The following is a 23,092-nucleotide window of genomic DNA, read 5'->3' as shown; positions in this document are numbered from 1 at the left end:
TTTAATATTTTAAAGCTCAACTACAGGAAACCCTGTAGCCTATACAAATTGGTATATTTAAATACACTGAATTTTGTTTATTTTTCTGAATAAACAGAAGTTGGCAATACTGGTTTGACTAGAAGTCTAAAAAGCAGCTGTGATTTTGTTGCTTTTTTTTTTTTTTTTTTTTTGGTCAGTCATAGGAAATGAATTCAGGGCCTGGACACTGTCACTGAGCTCTTTTTGTTCAAGGCTAACATTCTACTTTGAGCCACAGCACTACTTCTGGTTCTCTGGTAGAGATAAGAGTCTCACAGACTATCCTGTCCAGGCTAGATTTGGATGGTGATCCTTAAGTCTCAGCCTCTTGAGTGGCTAGAATTACAGGCATGAATCATTGGTGCCTGGCTTGTGATTCTGTTCTTAAGTGCAGATTTTTGAATAAATTTATAGTCCCTATAGTCCATAGTAACTTAAACATACATAATTGTAGTTTCTTGTCATTTCTGATATAATAGTTGTTCAAATATCAAAAACTATACACAGGATAGCAGAAACATCTGAAGTGAAAATATACTTTGACCAAACATGCTTTAAGATTAAGATCTCCAAGTCTTTACTAAATTTATTCATTCATGCATGTGTTGGTAAACAATATATAAACACATACCATTAAACCTTAAAGAATGAAATTTGAAACCAAAGTATGTGGTTCTGAAAAATATGCTTCTTACTCTTATTTTTCTAAACCCTCTATGAAACCAAATTTGATGTCACAAATTACAACAAATTTTCTTATATATGCAATTTCAGCATTTATTTATCAGCTTTGAATGTAACATTTTTTCTAAACATTTACAATATTTGAACCATTCAGTTCCTCTGATTTTATGACAATAGTTCTAGGAATAATGTATTTTTTATAATACTACAGGGATCCATAAAATTAATACTTTGATATTGGGTTAGGATTGTAGAAAAATTTGTTATCACAGTGTGTTTTGACAACTTATCTTTTTTTTCTTTTTGCCAGATACCCAAATTTTCTTTTACTATAAATCCTAAGTAGTACCCAGTTGAGAGAAAAAAAAACATACAGAAGGCTTATATTTTTAATATTGATATATAAGTAACTAATTGCCCTAACTGTGTGTGTTGACACGGTATTTGGATAATATGTTTTCAGCAATTAAGAGAAAAGAATAAATGAGAGATATATTAATAGTACAGGACTATTCATGAAATCAGCTTTGTTAAAATTAGGTTGACTGGCTTAAATCCTAGTAAAGAATTGGAAGCGACTGACATACAAAGGCAAACAGCTGTTGAAGGAATATGTTCTAAATTTTCAGAGTAAATATGTTAAAAGATAAAATATCTGAAGGAAGTCATCTAAAAGGCAATAAACTGAATAAGAAGACCATTGAAAGAAGATACAAAAGGTTATGAAGACTTGAGAAAAGAAAACACACAATGAAAAGAATTTGAGCATGTAGAAATATATAGGCGAGTAAACAAGTAAAAGTGAACCATAATATAAAAATAATTAGCACACAAAGTATTTGGGGCCCTGGAATAATAAACTAAGCCAAAATATTTCTTATCTTTATAATTAATCTGTGAAGGGGAGAAGAAAAATGTGTTAGAAACCTATATATATATATATATATATATATATAATCTATATGCATATATAGATATATATGAGCATGTGCCACTTTAATTAAAAAAAGAGACATTGTTTAATGCAAATATTTTTATTATATATTTACAAGTAATCTGACATTGGGTAGAAGAAATACCTACAGTATCATTTTAATATAAAATGACAAATGACTTCAATAAATTAAAATGACCATTATTTACTGAAAAAATTAAATAGCAATCATGTAAAAATAGTTTAAAATTATCAGCAAAATTTTCAGTATACTATTTTAAATATAGCACAAATGAGTTCCTTGAATGTCCCAAGAAGTGACGTATATATGTATGTCAGAAAGTGACGTGAGAACAAGAATGGCATTAGTAAACTAGGAAAGCAAGCTGAGTGGTTGTGATTTTAGGATCATGAAGTTATCCACAGGATGGAAGAAAGTGCTGAGTTTAGTTTATGAATTAACTAGTGACAAATGATGGTACCCTGTTACCTTTTCTGAGGAGAGCAGTGAATTCAATGACTCAAAGAATGACAGAACAATAGAGATGAGAACTAAGTTTTCAGTGTTCTTATCTCATGGAGTGATGACAAACTAAAGTCTGTGGGTTAGTGATTTAGAATACTCTAAGTTTTTCTATTCCTCACAGCAATATTTTAACCTTTGAATTTCCAGGTCATATGAAGTAAAATCTCATGACATTATTCACAGGTTAAAACATTATAAATGTGGATGTAAGCAAGATTGGAACCATCATATGACAGGTAATTTTCACATACAACAATTAGGCTAAAATAATTACACACACAGAGTATATAATAAAGTACAAACAACTTACAACCTTAAATTATTTAATATTTCACTCTAGTGATCTTTTATTTTACTAGGTTTGTTGAATTTTAAGCGTGCAAACAGAAAAAGGGCACAATTGGTTCCACTGAGATTGTACCAAATAACAGATCTGAGGCAGGATCTAATATATTCTTAGATCATAAGAATATAAAATGTACCACTTGGGCATCAAATAAGATTCCTGCCTGGGAAATTTTACTTGAGCTGTTTATAACCTGAATTATTTGCCATAAAAATCTGAAATTTAGGAATATGTTTTGTGCTGAAATTTAGGAATATATTTTGTTGTTATGTAGGACTGACCACACCAATTGTGCTTACAATTTGTTTCATTTTGTATTTACATTCATATAACATAGGTACCAGTATAAAAACTTATCAGGAAAACATCTGTTTTTTTTCCACAACACAAAATGCCAGTATTTTGCTAAGAAGCTGTTATTCCAATTATTCACATATTTAAATGCTATTTGTTTTGAGCAAAGAAGCAAAGATACTGGCCATAAGAAGCATTTAACCATGCAGTTGTTAACAATACAGGCTAAAAAGATGAGGCTTCTTTGAAAGCTGCCACACATGGACAAAGGTTAATTGATTTCCCTTGATCTCATCCAGACTGGCTTCTGAACAATTTTCCTCACCCCAGCAATCATGTAAAAATTATCAGAAAAATTACTCACTCCAAGGTCACCTGAGCCACAGCGTCCATTGAACTGTATCCATTTTCCATGAAAATCTCTGTGTACCGGCCCATCTTGATTGCTTCTAGCCATTCACCTACTGACCTGTAGGCTCCAGAGCCTAGAGAACCATGCTCTGCCAACAAATTAGATACTCTAAAACATAGAAAACATAGATATTATAAGTCACAACGTAAGGGTAGTCTCAAAGGATAGATTGTAAAGGTCATTCCTATCTTAGGGATTTTAGAGAAATGGAATGAATCTGTATGACACTATTCTTATGTATCTGTATGCATTTCCAAACCAATATAACATACACCACTAGTAATGGATCATGGTGTAAATATGAATCTGCAGTGATAGAAATATATTCGTGTATAGTTATCAGTTGTATAAGGTATGCCATTATGGCAGTGGATGTTGATAATCATTTTAGAAAGGTGTCATGTTCTTAGAGAGAGGTGGCATTAGGAAGACTTCTGTTTTCTGCTCAATGTTGCTCTCAAACTGTAATTACTCATTTTAAAATTGTGTATATAGCTTTGTAGTGATTTATGCATATACATCCTACTATGTTTTGGTTTATAAAATACTGTATATGCACATGGAAGGTAATTGGTACAAAGTAATGCTTTTACAATTTAACAGAGGAACCTAGTGTTAAGTTAATTTCCCAGGAAATCTAGAAACTACTTATCTTTTGTTTATTTTTTTTTTATATCCAGTACTTACTGATTCACCTGGTAAGGTAAAAAAACAAACTGTAACCTCAAATATATGTGGAAACAGAACAAAATCAACCAAACCATGAGATCCTTTTTAGAATGTTAAATTCATACTTTTGGTAAATAAAAATTATGAGATGTTGTGTTATAAAACTATATCCTAAAGAAATAATTAGGAAAAAGGATCAAGGTCCTTTGTATCTGAGTATCAAAAATAATTTGAGTGGCTGTGATAACTGTGAAACACGGGACACAGACACCCTCCTTTCCATTTATCTTCTCAGAAGTTTCTCACATTCAATTTACACTTCAGTCTATTTGAGTGCTTTTTTTTTCTTTTTTCAAAACCAATTCTTAAAAAAAAAACTACTGTGCTTGAGATGAGCAATGACCTCCATTCTGCTAAAATTCTACATTTGTAACTACCACTGCATCTCTTTGTTTAAACCATATTCTACCTCTACATTTATGAAAATAGTGATTCTCTCTTGTTTGGTTACCACAGCATGTCTATCACTACTTTCTTTTTACTCTTTTTTTTGTATTTTCCTACTTCATTTCCTAAGTTAAAATCTAGAAAGACCCAAGACTTGGTCCTATAACTTCTTTTTTTGTATGTTTTTATTGTAAAAATGCTGTACATGAGCCAGGTAATGAGTACTTTTCCTATTAAGCATTGTCACCTCCTCCTTTGAAACCCTACCATCCCTTTCCTCCCACCTCCACAACTACCGCTCCTTCCTCCTAAGTTATAAAATTTGTTTTCAACATAGTGTTTTGTGCATCTAATTGCTACAATGGGTCAACCTGTATCCTTATTAAGCATTTTGGTTTTTCACTTCCCCTCCCCGAATTAGAGCAATGTATTTACAAGATGCAGGGCACCAACATCAAATACAGTGGAGATAGGGGTTATACTATGGGGGAGGAACATACAAAGAAACAAAAACATCACATGGTACATTATAAATATGTTAGAAACAATAGCAAGAAAGAAAAAAGATATCTGTGTCCCTATCTTGGGGTTTATTTTACTTAACATCATCTTATATGGTCATATGTACATAGCTTTTGGCCTTTTCTGCTTGTCCTACACATGTACTAGTTATTGCAAATAAGGGAAACCATGGGCCCTATGTTTTTCCGGTCTGGCTTACTTCACTTAATATAATTTTTTCCAAGTCTGTCCATTTCCTAACAAATGGGAAATGTTATTCTTTCTGATGGAGACATAAAATTCATATATATATATATTTATATATATATATATATCACATTTTCTTGATCCATTCAAGGGCCATCTGGGTTGGTTCCATATCTTAGCTATGGTAAATACTGCTGCAGTAAGCATAGTTGTTCTGGTAACCTTAGTATGGCCTTGATTGTGATCGTTTGGGTAAATGCCCAAAAGTGGGATTGCTGGGTCATAGGGGATGGTCCTATATCTTCTAATCTCCAATTTTAACTACATTCAGTCCGTGGGCTAGTTTAGACTTTCATGTTTTAATAACATTTATTTTCTCAGTCTTTTTTTACTTAGAATAGGTTTTATGTATTAGCTTCTGTATTTCTCATAGACATGTCATCTCTCTGAATATGTTCAATATCATCGAGAATCACATGTGATCTTCTCTACCTGCCTCTCCTATTGAAGTACTTCCAATAACAGTATATACGAAAATTGTCCACCTCTTCTGCATTCTTATTTTTCTCACAATCTCTAATGGCACATATTGAGTATATTACTCTTATAATTCCAATTTGTACCTTTTGACTACCTTATTCAAGACACCATGCTTCACCATTGAAGTAACAATAGCCTCTTGCTTTTATTTTCATTCCTTACTGCAAAACTAAACACATGGTTTTGGAGGTTTTATTGGAATGTTTTTATGTTCAATTTCTCACTCACACAACAGTATAATGGATCCATCAAAGGAAGTTGCTAGGCTTAGTTCTTACACATTGCATGCTTAACTCTTAGTCCACAACATGACACAGTTGAAGTCGAACAATTGTATACCGACTGTTTTAGTGATTTATGGTAGGGTCTAAGACTTGTCAGAGTTAGAAATATAGAAGGAAGCAGAATGAGAACTGAATTTTATAGGTTAAATTATGGAGATTTTGCAGGTTTTGACAGTATCATAGTTGGCAGAATATGACCACAGGAAAGAAAATCCAAGGTAGGGTAGATTTGAAAATCATCAAAGGAGAAAATTTTGGGGAACTGAGAAATACTTAGGAGCAGTCATCAAACCTTGTGACATAGATGAGGATAGAAAGAATGAGAGAGATGAGAACCCAGGAATTAATACTTTCTAGAACTGGAGTTTTCAGATGACTCTAAAGAAAAGTAGTGGGAATGTGGCTCTGAAAGCTAAATCTGATTAAATTAAACCTGCTGCTACATGGAATCTTACATTCCACTCAAGAAAACAAGAACATTATTTAGAAAATTTTAAATTGTTTTCAAGCTACATTGTTGATGATCAAGTGAACCAATTTAAATTAGAACAATATTTTATTTCATGATTTCTTTTCATTCTTTTTATTCATGACACTCTAACATAATTTAAATAATAGCTGAGAGATCAGCTTAATAATTTAAATGTCAATGAACAATTTTAAAACAGATATTTAGGGAACAGCTTGGGAAGAATGTTAAGAAGATACACTCTCCAGTTGCTACCACAGAAAGTTAATGATGCCTAAACAGAACTTGAAGATTTATTTCTCACTTGCATTTAAAATGACTTTTTTCCTTGTAAACAAATGTTATGTCAAAAACATAAAACTTCTGTAACTTCATGAACAGTCTGTTTTCATTTAATTCATGCTAATAGCCAATTCAGTTGCTAACATAATAATCTTTCTTGTTAAAATAAGCAAGTCTTCAAATTTAGTGAAAACAAGAACCTGGCAAATTTTAGGGAAAGGTAGGGTACTTTTTTTTTTTTTTGGTGGGTCGTGGGGCTTGAACTCTGGGTTTGGGTGCTGTCCCTGCTCTCTTCAGCTCAAGGCCAACACTCTGGAGCCACAGCGCCACTTCCAGGTAGAGTACTTTGTAAGTCTGCAACATTATTTTAAAATGTTCATGATGTTATTCAAAAACTTATAAAAATACAATTATTTTTGTATATAAACTTTCTTCACGATTACTCATTTATCATTATAAGTATTATTTTAACTGTGCCTTAAATGAGTAACCAACTATCAACTGTACAACTGGATAAGAGCAAATACACTTTCAATATAAAGCATAAAATGTTGTCATATTTAAATGACAGACACTTAAATTTATTTTTAAGGAATTATTAAAAATGTGCTTATTGTTCTTTAGTTTCAACTGTGTCATTGTTTTATTTCATTTCTCTATGACCTCATTTTTTTCCCTTCATCTGCATGTACCTTCCAAAATGCATGAAAATGTAACATTTGAAAAGTACTTTTAATGCTACCTAAATGTGGCTAGATTTCATATGTTTCTGATAGTGTCACTTTAGACTATTAGGTCAGGAGAAGGTATCTATGATATAAGGTTAAGCAAATTAGTTCCATAGATATTCACTGACCAAGAAATATAAAAGAATGATTTCATTGATGAAATATTAAAGTCATCAAATGATAATAAGCACATTCAGAACACGAGCTCAGTTCTGGCCTTGTACCTGCTTGATGCATTGACCAGCGTCTTCAAACTACTTGGGTTGCGGATCAGCTTGTCCAACATGTTAACTATATCATCAAACTTGGGCCTGCTATTCCGTTCTTTCTGCCAGCAATCCAGCATTAATTGATAGAGAGCAGCAGGGCAATCCATGGGGCTTGGCAGACGGTAGCCTTCCTCGACTGCCTTAATCACCTGCATAAAGCAAAGCAAACCAGTTCTCAACACCACAGGTTTCATACATGATAACTTGAGGAATTTACTTCACCTAGCTTTCAGCATCACTGTTTTGTAAATCTATGATTAGGTTTTTATTATAAAATACAAATAAAAGAAATAAACTACCACAGTATAAAGAGAATTTCTTCACACTTGATAAATAAATGGTAATCATTTTTACCTAAAGTCTTGGTGAAGGGTGATTTGTAAAAATAATTGACATAAAATGCATTGTTCATGTTTTATTTATTCTTCTATGCTGGAATCAAGTAAAGATTAAATTTTCCCAGTGATTTCTCTGAAAACTTAATGTCTTTTTAATGAAAAAATATGTGCAGAGTCACATTTTAAAAGTAATAGAACGGCAATTTTGCTTCAGAAAAGACTTTTGGGTATAAATGATGGATAAGCCAAAGGCTAAATTACCATAACTGTCTCATGTCTCATTTAATAATGTCAAGGTCTGAATGTTTATGATCATCTGCTGATTTCTGTCAGAAATTTGAAATGACTATCTTAGTATCACAGACTTTACAAACATCATTGATTTAAAATGTAACCACATATGAATATCAGTCTAATTATGGGTTTTCTTATCAAAAACATTTGTAATAATGTAGCTACCATCAAAAATTCTAACTTGAAAAATAATTTTCCATACTACTGAATATAACAATACTTGCTTCCTTCATTTATTAATCCTCTAATGTTTGAGTATTGATAAAACAATAATAGACATACTTCTCAAAATTGTATTGTGCGTATCATATGACTAGAATTACTTGTGACTGTGTAATTAATAAACTTAATTATATTATTCCACAAAATTTTGATTTCTTTTGGTAAATGAACACCAATTATCAACAAAGGAACTTGGCAAAGATAATTGTCAAAGATTGGAATGAGCTCAGCTTCTCCTTGATAAAGAACTGACATTTGCATAAATTCAGTGACAGATGGGAAGAAGATGAAGTGGTAGGTGTAAAAGGCTTTTATGACCTAGGAGTTAAGTTGAAAGTAGAAATTAAACACTTTCAAGCCTATCACACTGAAAAGCCTTTTCTGTTAACTGAAAATGAGCAAAATTTTCAAAGGGAGAAAAATTATCAGGTATAATTTGAGAATCTTTTAGTCTGAAATAATTGAAAACACTCCCACCTGGAAATTTGTAGGAATCTAGCCAGAGCACAGAAGGCATCTGGGATGGTAAAACACACATGAGGGTTATACGCACATGATCATACCTTGAAGTTGGTATCTGTATATTTTCATGGAAAAAATATACAATAAAGATCCCAAAGAAGAATCAAAAGTTAGATGTTGAAAAGAAGACAAAAGTAATTAGGGACTCTGAAAATACATAGTGAGAAGAATAATTAACTACAAGCAAATGACCACAGCTACTGACAATACAGTTAACTGAAAAGTGACATAACTAATTTAAAGGCAAATCATAGCATTTCAACAACCATAATATATCTCATGTGTAAAACCCTCATGCATCATAGGAAATATATAGCAAGACCATAGCTAAATGACGAATAGACTAATAAAAATGTGTAAAAGAAAACAAAATCTTGAATTTTTAAAAATTCGTTGTTGTTGTTGTTGTAATTTTTGTTTTATACTCAATACTGCTACTGGAACTAAGGGCATAGAAGATGTGGTCCCTGAGCTTTTTGCTTGAAGCTAGCTCTCTACCACTTGAAACTCAACTCACTTCTACTTTCTTACAGATGAGAGTCTTACAGACTTTGTGGGTGGACTGGCTGAGATCCCAGTTCTCAAGTCTCAGTTTTCGGCATAGCTAGGATTACAGGCACAAACCCACAGTGCCTGGCAAGAAGGAATTTTTAATAATGACTAAAATATATTAAGAAAACAAACATTAAACTCTGGCAAGTATTTTAATCACTAAAAACACTAAAAATCAGCCTACTTATAAGCCTGTCCTAACTATTGAACATATATCCAAAAGAATATAAATTACTATACAAGAAGGATAGCGCATATCCATGTCTTTTAGAATTTGATTTCCATTACTTAAACTGTGGAATCAGTTGAAGCGTCCAGATTTATAAATAAGATCCAAGACAGCAAAAGTAGGTAATAGAAAGCAAAGACTACTAAGTGGCCCTCTAAAAAAAAACGTAAGTGATTGAGTTTGGTTAGCGTACATTGTATGTATTTAGAAAATTCAGAACATCTAATATAGGATAATATTTACTTGTATATATAATATATGCTAGCAATCTTCCTTAAGAAAGGAAGAATGCAGTCATGAATTCTACAATGTTCCGTACTTTTTGTCTTTTTTGTAAGAGTTGCTGATTTGAAGAGGGTAAGGAGAGAGCAAGAAATGGTGGGATAAAGGGTGAACAAATGCAGTAGTGATACTCACTAGATACTAGGTAGAAAATGAACTATACAACTTGTCAGAGAGGTAGTCAGGAGGGAAAAACTGTGAGGGAAAAGGTGACACTGTAGACAAGGAAATGTATTCATTACCTTACTTACGTAACTAATTCCTCTGTGTATCACCTTTACAATATTCAATAAAAGAAGAGAAGAGCAAGGCAAGGCGTGGCTAGAGGAGGCACGGTTAGGAATATTAAATGGGGTGACATTGATCAAGACACATTCTATTCATAAACTGCCTTGTTAAATGGCAACTCCTTTCTTCAGCTTCTTAAATATAATAAATGAAAAAATAAAAATATAATTCTAAAAATAGGTATTGAAAATAGATTACATCTATGAGTATGAAAATTCTTCAGACTTCTGTGCTTAGAAATCTATATATTCATTCATTCATCAATAAATTTAAGAGAAAGATGCAGACTACAAATATAAAAATGAGACAGATTTCATTTTGGGTTCAGAATGGTGATGTTTAAAGTACTTGATGTCAAAAAGCAAGCTTCTACTAACTGTAGTAGTTTATCCACAGTTCATGAATCAGGGTTCATGAACTGTTATTTAACTAAGATCATCTTAATAGTTCTGGTTTACTTTCATTTGTTATTGTTACCGATTTCCACTGTGATGACAGCAGAAAACTTTATTTAAAAAAAAATCTACTGCCCCATACTGTCCTGACATGGAGGGCAGTCTCCTCTGTGAAATTTAGTTATTCTTAATGACTAGAAAATGAGCAGGCACCAAAGCCTGTTTAGGATTAGGTAGTGTCTAGAATGGAGACAATATGGAATGTATCAATTGAAATTCCCAAGTCAGTACTTAACTTTTCCTTTTGCGAACTTTTTTCCTATGAAAATGGTTAGTGATTATGATCTTCAATACAGTCATTTTGTCATGTTTCTTTGGATAAAAATCCAGACAGAAACTGGAGCACGTAACATATAATGCTGTATTTAGAAATTAAAAGATTTGTGCATATTGAATCATTTTCTGTAAACTTCAGATGAAACAAGGTAAAAACTGAAATGTTACCTTTTATACTTATAATTTCTTAAAATATTATTATATTGTAATTTCTGTTTTCTAAATTACTCAAAATAATATGTAGAATGGAAAGCTTGAAATAAGGAAAAATTAAAGAGTAAGGAATAATAAAAATAACAAAGAAAGGACTCACAGCAGTCACATTGAGTTACACTACAGTGTGCTGGAAAAAGCTACTAAGTATCAAATAGATGAAATCAGAAAACAGTAACGCGATAGAAAAACTGAGAATTATTTTCAAGATACTGATTGAATCTGAAAACTATTGATTGAAACAGGGAGAAATGCAGGATTAGAGGATCACCTGATATCCTCTTATTTTCCTGTTCTTATCTTTTTATCCATAACTATAGTACCCACAGATGTAAGAAGAGCTGTCAACCCAGAACTTTGATAGTATGTGGCTGATGGCTGGGATTTTAGAAGGCATGTTGCCAGCTAAGGTGTACTGTACTTGTACTTCAGCCTCTTGGCAAATGAGATTTCCTTGATATAAGCCAACACATGACACAATTCTTCCTAAGGCAAAAGAGCTTGGCCCAAATAATATCAATGGTAGCAATTTGGGGGAGTGGGGAAAGACTGAAATATACAGAGATTCATTGTCCTGCTGTGTATTTGCTAGGAGGAAAAAAAAAATCCATGAACCCACATTGATGTTGTTAGCAGAGAAGAGTGCTATGATATTATTGTAAGAAAAGCTGGTCAGTGCCCCTGGTTTCATCCCTATCCCAGGAAGACTGAAGAAATCACATGGTGGAAGAGCCTTGTAGCAGCAATATAGCATCCAACAAGAATGTACTTCTCTTAATAAAGCAGACTCATGCATGTTTCAGTAAGTTGACAGGCAGGCAGCAAGTGAAAAGAGTTCTAGGATTTTGATTGAACCACCTAATCCATCCTGATCTTATAAGAAGCCTCTATCTAGGTTCTTTGGAAGAACCTAGAAACAAGCCTCACTAGAAAACATGAAACATGTCTGCGTATCTTTCTCAAAAGATGAATGTAGAAACAGATTTTGGCAGAGCCAAAAGAACAAAAATGTGGTTATTCATTCCTAAGATATTTATTTTGTTTCAGGCTGGCTTTCCAGTTGGGGAAAGCACTTTAAAATTCATGTGCAATGTACCTTAATTTAAGTTGATCGGTTGTTTTATCAAAATTCAGCTGGAGAGAAATAGTATATAGCAATCCCTGAGGGCAGGCATAGGAGAGCAATGTACTATAGAACATAAATGAAAGTAACCATTGGAGAAAATTAAATGTTTCAAGTAAGTATCATATCAAATTAATAATGTTCAATATACAGGTTTTATAAAGAAGTAAATGAACTACCAGTTCATAGTATCAATGTGTTATATATCTGAGCCAGTGTTGGAACACAGTAAGAAATTAACACATTCTTCTGCTTTTACCATTGTTACTTTAAGAAAAAAAAATCAAGTTTTGATGCGACCCCCAACTAGAAAATAATGTATTGAACAGTGATAAGAGTAATGTGTTGGGCCTCAAATCATAAACTATTAATTTGAAAATGGAATTATTTCATTGTTCCTTTAATATTACAGCTGTAATATCTGAAACAATGAATTTGTTTTTTTATTTGTTTTATTTTTTACTGAGGCATAAACCTCTGTTTTTCCCCCACCAAAATTAAATACATAATATAACATATCCTAAATCTTGTAATTTGAAGAAACGTAAACTATTTCTTGTAATCTTCTAAGAACATTCACCATGAAATCATTCATCCTTTTGTGATGGGATATTATCTGCCTTCATCAAATGAAAATTAGAAAAATGTTCTCCATCAGTATTGATTATTTTATACCTCTTTCTTCATTTTAAAGAATGATCCTGACATAGACTGAGTGAAGCATCACTACAATCCACTTAAAACTCTTTGGCAAGGAAATGAGTTTTGATGTAATTGTAACTTATATTCTTTTATTCCAAGTAATTTTTTACTTCAAGTAATATAAAGTCTTTATTCAACAACAGTAAAACAGAGAGTGAGCAAAATATTTCATGGTTTTCAAAAAACTGTCATTTCAGATACAAAATAGTGCAGTAAATGGTCTGAATTCAGGGAACAAAATATTTTATTCTCAACTTGAAAAAAGTGTAGTTCCAAACTCACATCTTGATTGGTCATTTCCCAGTAGGGTCTCTCTCCATAAGACACAACTTCCCACATTACAATTCCGTAGCTCCAGACATCACTGGCAGAGGTGAACTTGCGGAAAGCTATTGCTTCAGGGGCAGTCCATCTGATTGGGATTTTGCCTCCCTAAAAAATAATTTTAAAAAATTAAAATGCTCACATATTTCAAGGGTACCTGGGGATTCTGCTGTCTCACAGTAAGATCTGGAAAGAGATGTAGCATTTTTAAGTGAATCTGTTTGACAGCATGAAGTCTCTTTACACATCTCCCAGCCCATAAGCACTTGTAGACTAACTGCTAATTGGCTGTCCGGAAGGTTTCTACTTGAAATTCTCTTTGACTCTTGGAACACATACAGGACCACATCTCAATTACAGTCCTCAGGATGGCAGCTCTAAGTAGGAAAAAGCAGGCAGTCAAGCAAATCAATAAGGTATACTCTCAGGGTTTTCTAACAGAGAGTTAAAGGACTCAAATTCCATGCATTTTTGAAATACAGAAGTTATGAATAGGAATTCTAGATTGCTAAATGTAACTCTGAAAGGTATAATAGTTAACAAGACAAGCAGAAAAAAAATTAGGTATGTTAAAACTTAAATGTATCCTGAACCTCAACTTTTTTTTTTTTTTTTTTTTGCCAATACTGGGGCTTGAACTCAGGGTCTGGGTATTATCCCTGAGCTTCTTTTGTTCCAGAATAGCACTCTACCACTTGAGCCACAGCACCACTTCAGGTATTTTCTGTTTATGTGATACTGAGGAATCGAACCCAGGGCTTCATGCATGCTAGGCAAACACTCTACCACTAAGCCACATTCCAAGCTTTGTTTTCTTTCCTTTAAACTTGATTTTCTCCTCTTAATTTCCCTTCTTTTTATTTTTGTTTTTGAAAGATTAGAATGTTTAATCTAGGAAATGGGCTTATTTAAGTCAACCAAATTAAAAATTACAATTGGATTATTAGAAAAACTATGTTTTTGTTTTACATTGAAGAAAAATTGCATTTGCATGTTTACTGTTAGGTCACACAACAGACACTTGCATATTCTAATATAAAATATATTTATATTTAAATTCAGGCATGCTCATATACCTAAACATTTCTTCTTAAGAAAATATATATTGATAAAGAAGCTAGAGAGAAAGAGAGCAAGTTTGCTTGTTGATTACCATTGCTAGTCCCATTTTTAAGGAAAAGCATGATTTAATTTTCTTTATAAAAATGAGTCATAAATTGCTGTTATAATAAATGTCAAGATAAATGAGGAAATGACAATTCATATTATGTTTATAATTTGGCGGAAGATGAATGTAAATGAATTTGCTCTTTTGTTGTATGATCATAATATTTGCCGAGGACTTTCCTGGAACTCATTTTTGCCAGTTAAGTATTCATAGGCAATATCTCATCACATATAGATAGAACAGTGATTAGTTCATAATGTGAAATTTGGATGTTTCTTAATGATAGCACTTTATTGATGATCTTAAACTTTATCTCAAACTTTTTCTTCTGGATCTCTAGTCAGCATATGCCATTAATATTACCTGAAATTCCCTTACCTATTCATCTCTTAAGTTTAACACCAAGTGCTACCACATCCAATTTTAGTGGAGTCAGTGTTTTGGGTTTTGTTTTGTTTTGTTTTGTTTTTTTGGTCAGTCATGGGGCCTGAACTCTGGGCCTGGGCACTGTTCCTCAGCTCTTCAGATCAAGGCTAGTGCTCTATCACTTGCGCCACAGTGCCACTTCCAGCTTTTTCTGCTCATGTGGTGCTGAGGAATAAAACCCAGGGCCTCATGCATGCAAGGCAAGGACTCTACCACTGAGCCACCTTCCCAGCCCAGGAGTCAGTTTTGAGAGCATTGAGAGCTCTGTCTCTCCCCATAGTTCTGTAGACAGGCAGCTTAAATTAGGAGACTTTAAATAGTCCATATTTTGCAGTTAGCTAAGACATCCACCAATCAATCACAGTGTCAATAGACTTATCCACACTTTTAATCTGTGTCAGGCCAAGTTTATGAAGTGCAACTCAAATCTCAAAAGAATTGTTAATTGAAGATTCATTTAATGAAAATAATGACAGTGAAATTTGAGATCAGAAGAGAAGGGATATACCATCAATCAATTTATTAATACAACAGGCTAACCTTTAATAGGCTTTGTTTCTTTAAATAAATCACTCTTTCACAATCTCTTAAATACCTATGAGTACAAAACAGCAATGTAAAACTAAAATGGAAAGATTTATTATCTAGTAAAGAAAATATTGGGGGCTAGGAAGATGGCTCAGTGGTAAAGCGCTTGCCTTGTATGCCTGAGGCCCTGGGTTCGATTCCTCAGCACCACATAAGCAAAAAGAAAAAAGCCGGAAGTGGCGCTGTGGCTCAAGTGGTAGAGCGCTAGCCTTGAGCTGAAGAGCTGAGAGACAGCGCCCAGGCCCAGAGTTCAGGCCCCACGACCGGACCCTCCAAAAAAAAAAATATATATATATATATTGTTAGACTGTCAATGTATTTTATATTTAAAAAGTTGAATAAAAACAAATGTACCACATATCTTAATTTATGATGAAAGTTAACAAGAGGATTCTGTGTTAGAACAAAAGGGATCCAATTTGAAAAGAAAAAGGCTTTATAATAAATTCTTCATAATGAATCAAGATAGAAAGAATATCCAAATTGAAGATGTTGGGAAGATTTAGAATTAAATACTGTTTAACTTAAGAAGGTCAAAGTGAGGAAATACAGTATAATAATTTGTCCAAAACTTTGTTTTAGCCATAAACATGTTCTTATTCCTGAGGAAAACTGTAGTTATATACTTTATCAAGTAGGAGGACATTACTTCTCTAGAAAAAGTGTTGATTTACAGTCATTATAATTGATGAATATGACTAACTTCCAAGCAATATGGATAACTGACCAGTTTTCACTAGATGCACACCTAACAGTTTTCTAGTACATAAGAAAAGTAGCTAGGAATTGAAATACTTCCAGAAAAATTTAATACTTTTGAAAGAACACCTCTTTTACTTAACAAAGTAAATTAATTAAAATCTATTTTTAAATATTTACTTTATCATTGAAGAAACCTTAGTGAAAACAGTTAGAATTGTCCAGTATTTTTATATCTGCCTTTTAATATATGTGTGTACATTTCATTTTTTCCTCAATCTATAAGCCCGAGTATCTATCTTTCTCAAAATCACATCATTTATGTAAGTAATACTGTCTGCAAATGAGTGTAATATTTGAATTTGCCTAAATGAAAAAGGAGCGATAGATATTTTTAATTTTCTCTCTCTCTTTCTCTCTTGCCCACTGTCTCTTGCCGAATTGGTTAGGGATACACCTTTTCTTTTGGATTTCTTTTAATGTCTTTAATAATTAAATACATTTCACCTAGAGTGCAATCTGATAGATCTCACCCTTGTGGTGTAGGCTGCCTCAGGATCATCTTCCAGTACTCTGGAAAGCCCGAAGTCAGACACCTTGCACACAAGGTTACTGTTGATTAAGATGTTTCTAGCAGCAAGGTCTCTATGCACGTAGCCCATGTCAGAAAGGTACTTCATTCCTGCAGCTATGCCTCTCAGCATGCCAACGAGCTGAATCACTGTGAACTGGCCATCGTTTTTCTGCAAAGAAAATGGTAAAATATTAGTCAAGCAATACCAATCACAGAAGGAAAATATGACAGTATCTTCCTTCAAGCTCCAAATTAATATTATTATGCCCCAAATTCATATGCCATTCCTTTCTGAAGGCAACTGGAAAACAGAAACTAAATAGTGAACATCGGTAATGTTTATCTATCAAACCAGATAAGGCCTCAGAAAGCCCTGTCAAAACAATCTCATTTCATTGCATTTTTTTTTTTTTGCTTCATAACTTCTGTACTTTCAGCCATAAAAATAGTTGTTCTGCTGAGTGTCTCTTTGTCCTCCTGTAATCCTCACTACTTGGAAGCTGAGACTGGGAAGACTCTGATGGAAGGCAAGCTCAGGGAAAGAAGTTTGCAAAACTTTTCAACCCATAGTTGGTACAATGGTATATGTCTATCATCTCAAAGTTTGTAAAAGGATGAGATTGGAGGACCATGCAAACCAACCTAAGGGGGAAAAAAAAGTCCAAAAGACTCCATCTTCATATGTGGATGGATGTGGCAGCACATACTGGCATTCTCAGCAATAATGGGAAGCCAGAAATAGGTAAATTATGAATTAGCCTTAATTATGTCTCAGATGCATGCCCATGTGAAAAGTAAGACACTATTCTAAAAATAATCATCCCCATTATCTTTTATTTAGTTTCTAATTACAATGTACTTAAGTGAAACATGAGGTCATACATGCTGATGTGCATAAGTTTTCTGAGAAGAACATGTTTCAAACTGTACTTAATTTTGGAGTATAATTATTCTGTTTTCATATGACCCGATCCTATTTAACATGTTTGCTTTAAAGCTGTGTAGTTTTAACCTGAATGTCATGGACGTTATATACGCAACGCTGAATAACAGTTGCAAATCTTACCTTTAAAAATGTGTCTAAAGAGCCATTTTCCATATACTCTGTCACTATCATCACTGGTTTACCTGAAAATAGAGTGATATAAACTGTGATACAAGTTATTTTCTTTCATTTTGCTTTCTTCTCAAAAATTTTTTGATATTTTTATTGGTATCCAAATTTATGGGTGGGTACATATGTGTGTGTATATATATATGTATAATAGCAATATTCTACTTGAGGAATAAACAAGTTCTTGGAATTATGATGATTTACTCAGAGGATTGGGTCCAGGAGAAAAGGGTGTTACTATGTTAGTAAATGACAGTTAAGATAAACAAACATATATGCCCTCACAGTTGTTAACTTCTAACCCTTCTGTGTATCTGTAGTTTAGTGTGAGTTCTATTTTGGTGAAGAAAATAATACAATGTATGATATACCATATTCATCTTCATATCAATTTTTAATCAAAGTTTTTAACCTCTCTGACCATCTTCTTTATGATACATAAACTATAAAATGTATGTTGCACTTTATATTTGGGTAATTCTTTGTTTTTAATGATTACTTACTTTTCTGCTCCCTACCACACCTACCATCTTCAACAACCCTAAGTTTGCTAATTCATTCAAGAAGTGTTCTAATTCCATTGCTTTGTGAAAATTTCTATAGAAATCATCATCTCTGGAGGAAGAGGATATCCTTCTTTGTCATGCCAGAGTACCCCAGAAGTTAATTGGGCAGATTCTAAGGCCATACTTCTCTTTTCTATACAGACCAGATCATTTCCTGTGACAGTTCACTTTTATCTCTCAAATTTGACTATAGTAAGTAACTTCCAGGAAATCTGTCACATCGGTAATTTCGTTGTGCTTAGGAAGATGCTCCAGTGAAGATCAGTGTGGAAGAAAAGTGTATCAAAAACAACTGCCCTTCAATATGCACAGGCATCATCTAATTTGCCAAAGGTCTGATAAAGAATCGGTGCAAAAATTAATGAATAAATGATTATTGTCCTGCTTCTGAAGTAAAACTTGCAGGATTTACATCAGCACATCCTCATCCCTTCAGGTTTTTCTGGTATTTAGTCTCTAAGGATAGTCACAGAAACTATTTTCCTTACTCTGAGATCTTCCAATGACTGAGCTATCAGTTTCTCAGGGTCTTCAGTTTGTGGACCAACCTTTCATAAAACTCACCAGTACCTATAATCCCGAGTCCCTTTTCACCAATAGATTCTCTCTATTGAGAGTGTGAAAGTATATGTGTGTGCATACACTTCTATGTGTGGCATTGGTTTTTGTCTCTGGAGAATCTGATTAATATATTCCCAGCCATATAGTATTTGGGAAGTCAAATATCTCTGTGCCTCAGTTCGCTCTTCTGCTCAAATTAATATAATCTACTTCATAGCTGTATCTACCAAGTTATCTAAAGCATGAAAATAGATTTTATCACTTAAAATTTGCTGGATGTAAATCACATAAGAGAACAGATCACATTTTACATCCCATAAAACTATATATGTACATAGTACATATTCAGTACAACATGAGAAGTAAAAGAGCAGAAATTCTTGCCACATAATTAAATATCTAAAAGAACATGGTATAGGCACAATTATAAGAATACCTGTATTATTTCATTTTTTTTCATTTTTTATTGTGATTAAGTGGTTACATAATTTCTCAAATTTTGCAGTATTGTGGGATAGTGATGCTTAGTTAAAGTCACAAACACATTCTAACTTTCATGGGGCAAATTGTCTATCATGGTCTACACATTTATAGTTCTATAAACTTTGCAATACAGTTATTTCTTCCACATTGGGTGATATGTACAGATGAATGGATCCAAATGAACTATTATGCAGCCATTAGAAAGGACAAAATAATGGCATTTGCAGGGAAATGGATAGAGCTGGAAGAAACCATGTTGCACAAGGTAAGCCAAGAGCAAAGAGACAAATGGCATATGGTCTCCCTGATAAGTGGATGTTAAATCCAAAATGTAAGGTGATATGACAAAATTAACAGGACTTAAGAAACAAAGATCTTCCACTCATCTGTTTGAATCACTACTAAATAACCCCATGCTGCTGATCACATGTATGGTATATATGTGTACACCGGATGGGAACCAGGAAGATGACACAGAACTAGAGGGAATCAGGGAAAAACATACAACAGCGGGATCCATCAGCTGCACTGGCCATGGAACAAAATGAACTAAGCAACTCAAGGGCAGCGATGGGAAGGAGGGAACAAATGGGAAAGAGGGAACAGCTGATGCTATGCAAAACAAAAGAATATCACCCAATGTGGAAGAATACCTGTATTCCTAGATATTCAAAAGCCATAAGCTGGGAGGATCATGATGGTATGCCAGCCCAGGCCAAAAAAAAATTAAAAAGTCTGTGAGAAAAGTGTTTATAGTTCAGTTGAAAAACCTATACCTATCATCCCGGCTGCCGAAGGAAGTGTAAACACAAGGATCATTGTGCAGGCCAGTCCAGGAGGAGGAGAAGGAGGAGAAAGAGAAAAAGGAGGAGGAGGAGGAAGGGGGGGTGGAGAGGAGGAGGAGGAGGAAAGCAGCAGCAGCACAAGACTCTTTTAACAATAACCAGAGTAAACTAAGGGTCCTAGTCATCATCTAAGTTGTAGAATGCTTGTTTACCAGATGCAATGCCCTAAGTACAAACTTTAGTATTTGGAAAAGATATTTAAAGAATAAAAACTTGCTTTAACATTTTGTATTTTAATATATGTCCTTATTGTCCATAATAAAAACAAAACATATGAAATATTTCTTGAGTTAAGAAAAAGATCTCTGACATTCAAATTACTCATTTGTGCCTATTATTTAATTTTTGAAAATATTCTTATGCTTTTTTCCATGAAACGAAATGAATACTATATAATTACTATATCATCACATAGTGCATATCTTTAGCTTGATACCGTTCTTCCCAGGGTACTTTCCATAAGAATTTATTAACTGAGGGTATTGCATAGCTGTAGATATAATGTTATAGACATATTTAGTCATAATGTTATACAACATGACAAATTTAGTCATAGGAGGTTTGACAATTACAGGAAAAAAATGAAGAAAGAAGATTCTTCATTGAAAGAGTATTTAAAATACAATGGTTAGAATAATAAGATAGGAAATTCTAATTTCTTAGATACTTTTAAAAAATACATTAAAGTTAATATTCTCTTAATGTGAGGGAGGTTAAAGTACATTACAATAGCAGACATATTTCTGTCATTTTCTTTAAAGTTTGTCAAACACCATTTCTGTATATTTGTCCACACTAGGAAAAACATCATGTGTACCAAGAAAGTGTGTTAGAGTTGCCATTTGTTCTGAACCTTGAAAAAGAAAGGGAGTTCAGGTGTAGTAATATGTGTCCAGGAAATGAAGTCTCCAGGAGAAAAGCATGTATCTGGACATATTACCTGAAATATGCCATTGTCTTGTTTCAAATCATGAAGTAGAAGTGATTACAGTAAGGAATGTTGTGCTTACAAATGGGTTGAAATGCAAAACAACGTTAAAAAAGGTCAATGAATCATTTAGATTGTATTAGTAAATGACTGCAACAATGTGAATATGTGGTCTTTTTCTTTAAAAAAAACAGTATTTTAATAATTATCTTTATGTAGTTGTTCATGTTCAATTGAACATGTTAGTTTATGAATGCAGTGCATCTTCTTTCAAATTTATATTTTTATCATTTTTAAGTAGTTGTACCAAGGGATTGCCATTCAACAAATCAGTTTATTAGTAGAATGCTTGTTCATCGATATCATCCTGTGTCTCAATCTCCCCCATCCTTCCCAACCCAAATCTTCTGCTCAGTTTTCCTAGTTTCACTGGATATGCATTAAATATTTTGACTGCATTATCTTTACATCCTATAATTGTAATTTTTGTTCTCAAATTGAAAAATGCCTCTAAATTTAAAGATTACCTCTAATTTAAAGATTATTTTAATTACATTGCTGAACCCTTTAAAGCAGAATAGGCATTTATTTTTAAAGATACTATATTCTGTTTGGAGCCCTTTTGGTTCTGAGACATCAGAGACTGTTTTAGTCTTTTATTTTGTCCAAAGCTCTTTTACTTCAAGCGTCCAAAATTAATAAACTTTCTCGAGAGATGAAAGCCGGTTCTGGCAGAGAAAGCTGTATGTCCTAATTTGCACAGCTGTGAGAGCACCATGGAACACACTGATGCACCAGACACTGTCTGTTCAATTGCCTCAACTGATACCCTCAGGCATAGTCAAGGATGAAGCTGACTTTTTGTAGAAAGATATCATGTAGTAACTCTGCCATCAGCTTCTATTTATTTTTTTATTTTTATTTTTACTAGGCGTTCTGGAAGTATTTTACTACATTGTTAGCTGATAAGACTAAAAGGATTATTTATGTACCTGCTGAATGTAAGTCTTGATGTAACTAGAAATACCTAGATCTTATTGTTTGTGATCAGCTCATGCTTTGGGGATCTTCTCCAAATGATTCTTCTACTCTGGCTAATCTCTCCCCTCTCTTGCAGAAATTCACTGAAGCAGCTCCCACATTGTAAAGCCACTGAAGAACTGAATTTCAGCAATTTTAAGGGAAAATGGCTTAATTTTTCCTCTTTGGTATTTTTTTTACCTTATACTCCATGAGCAGACATCTTGATCATCAAAACAAAATAAAACAAAAATCTATGCCTAACCTATTTCATGTCCTTTATCTGTGTAGATCTTTCATTTTCTATCCATTTACAATTCTCACAGGTCCTTACAACTCTTACAGTTCCATGGAACTTTTACAGTACCAGTACTGGAGCTTGATCTTAGTGCCTGGCCACTGTCCCTTAGTTTTTTCACTCAAGACCAGTACTCTACTACTTGAACAACAGCTCTATTTCTGGCTTTTTGCTGCTTAATGAGAGGCTCCTGGACTTTCCTGCCCATGTTGCCACCAAACCTGAGGCCTCATATCTCAGCCTCTTAAGTAACTAGGATTATAGGAGTGAGCCACCACAGCCTGACAATGAATTATCTTTAAATAATATTTTATTTGGATAAATGGTGATTATTTTTAGGAAAGATGTGTAGCTGATACTCATCATGTTAGTTTTTTTCAACTACTTTT

The 23,092-nt window shown here is 33.4% G+C and overlaps 1 protein-coding gene across 12 annotated transcripts in view; it reads right to left on the bottom strand.

Annotated features, from left to right (window-relative positions):
* The window catches only part of Epha5 (EPH receptor A5), a 308,672-nt gene that overhangs the window by 10,232 nt on the left and 275,348 nt on the right, over positions 1 to 23,092 (bottom strand). For 8 of the 12 annotated variants that reach the window (XM_070012882.1, XM_070012884.1, XM_070012881.1 and 5 more), the window contains 5 exons: positions 17,955 to 18,016; positions 16,848 to 17,057; positions 13,392 to 13,541; positions 7,569 to 7,762; positions 3,170 to 3,325 (listed from right to left, as the gene is read on the bottom strand). In XM_070012882.1, the coding sequence (XP_069868983.1) occupies positions 3,170 to 3,325; positions 7,569 to 7,762; positions 13,392 to 13,541; positions 16,848 to 17,057; positions 17,955 to 18,016 (772 nt within the window). Of the gene's footprint in view, positions 1 to 1,767; positions 3,326 to 7,568; positions 7,763 to 13,391; positions 13,542 to 16,847; positions 17,058 to 17,954; positions 18,017 to 23,092 lie in introns of those variants that run through there. The other 4 variants (XM_070012888.1, XM_070012889.1, XM_070012893.1 and 1 more) reach the window with 1 other exon arrangement.

Source organism: Dipodomys merriami, unplaced genomic scaffold (assembly GCF_024711535.1).
Source record: "Dipodomys merriami isolate MVZ:Mamm:240054 unplaced genomic scaffold, mDipMer1.0.p SCAF_9, whole genome shotgun sequence".
NCBI lineage: Eukaryota > Metazoa > Chordata > Mammalia > Rodentia > Heteromyidae > Dipodomys > Dipodomys merriami.
The sequence above is the reverse complement of the archived record's forward strand: the minus strand, read 5'-3'. Positions and strand labels throughout refer to the sequence as shown.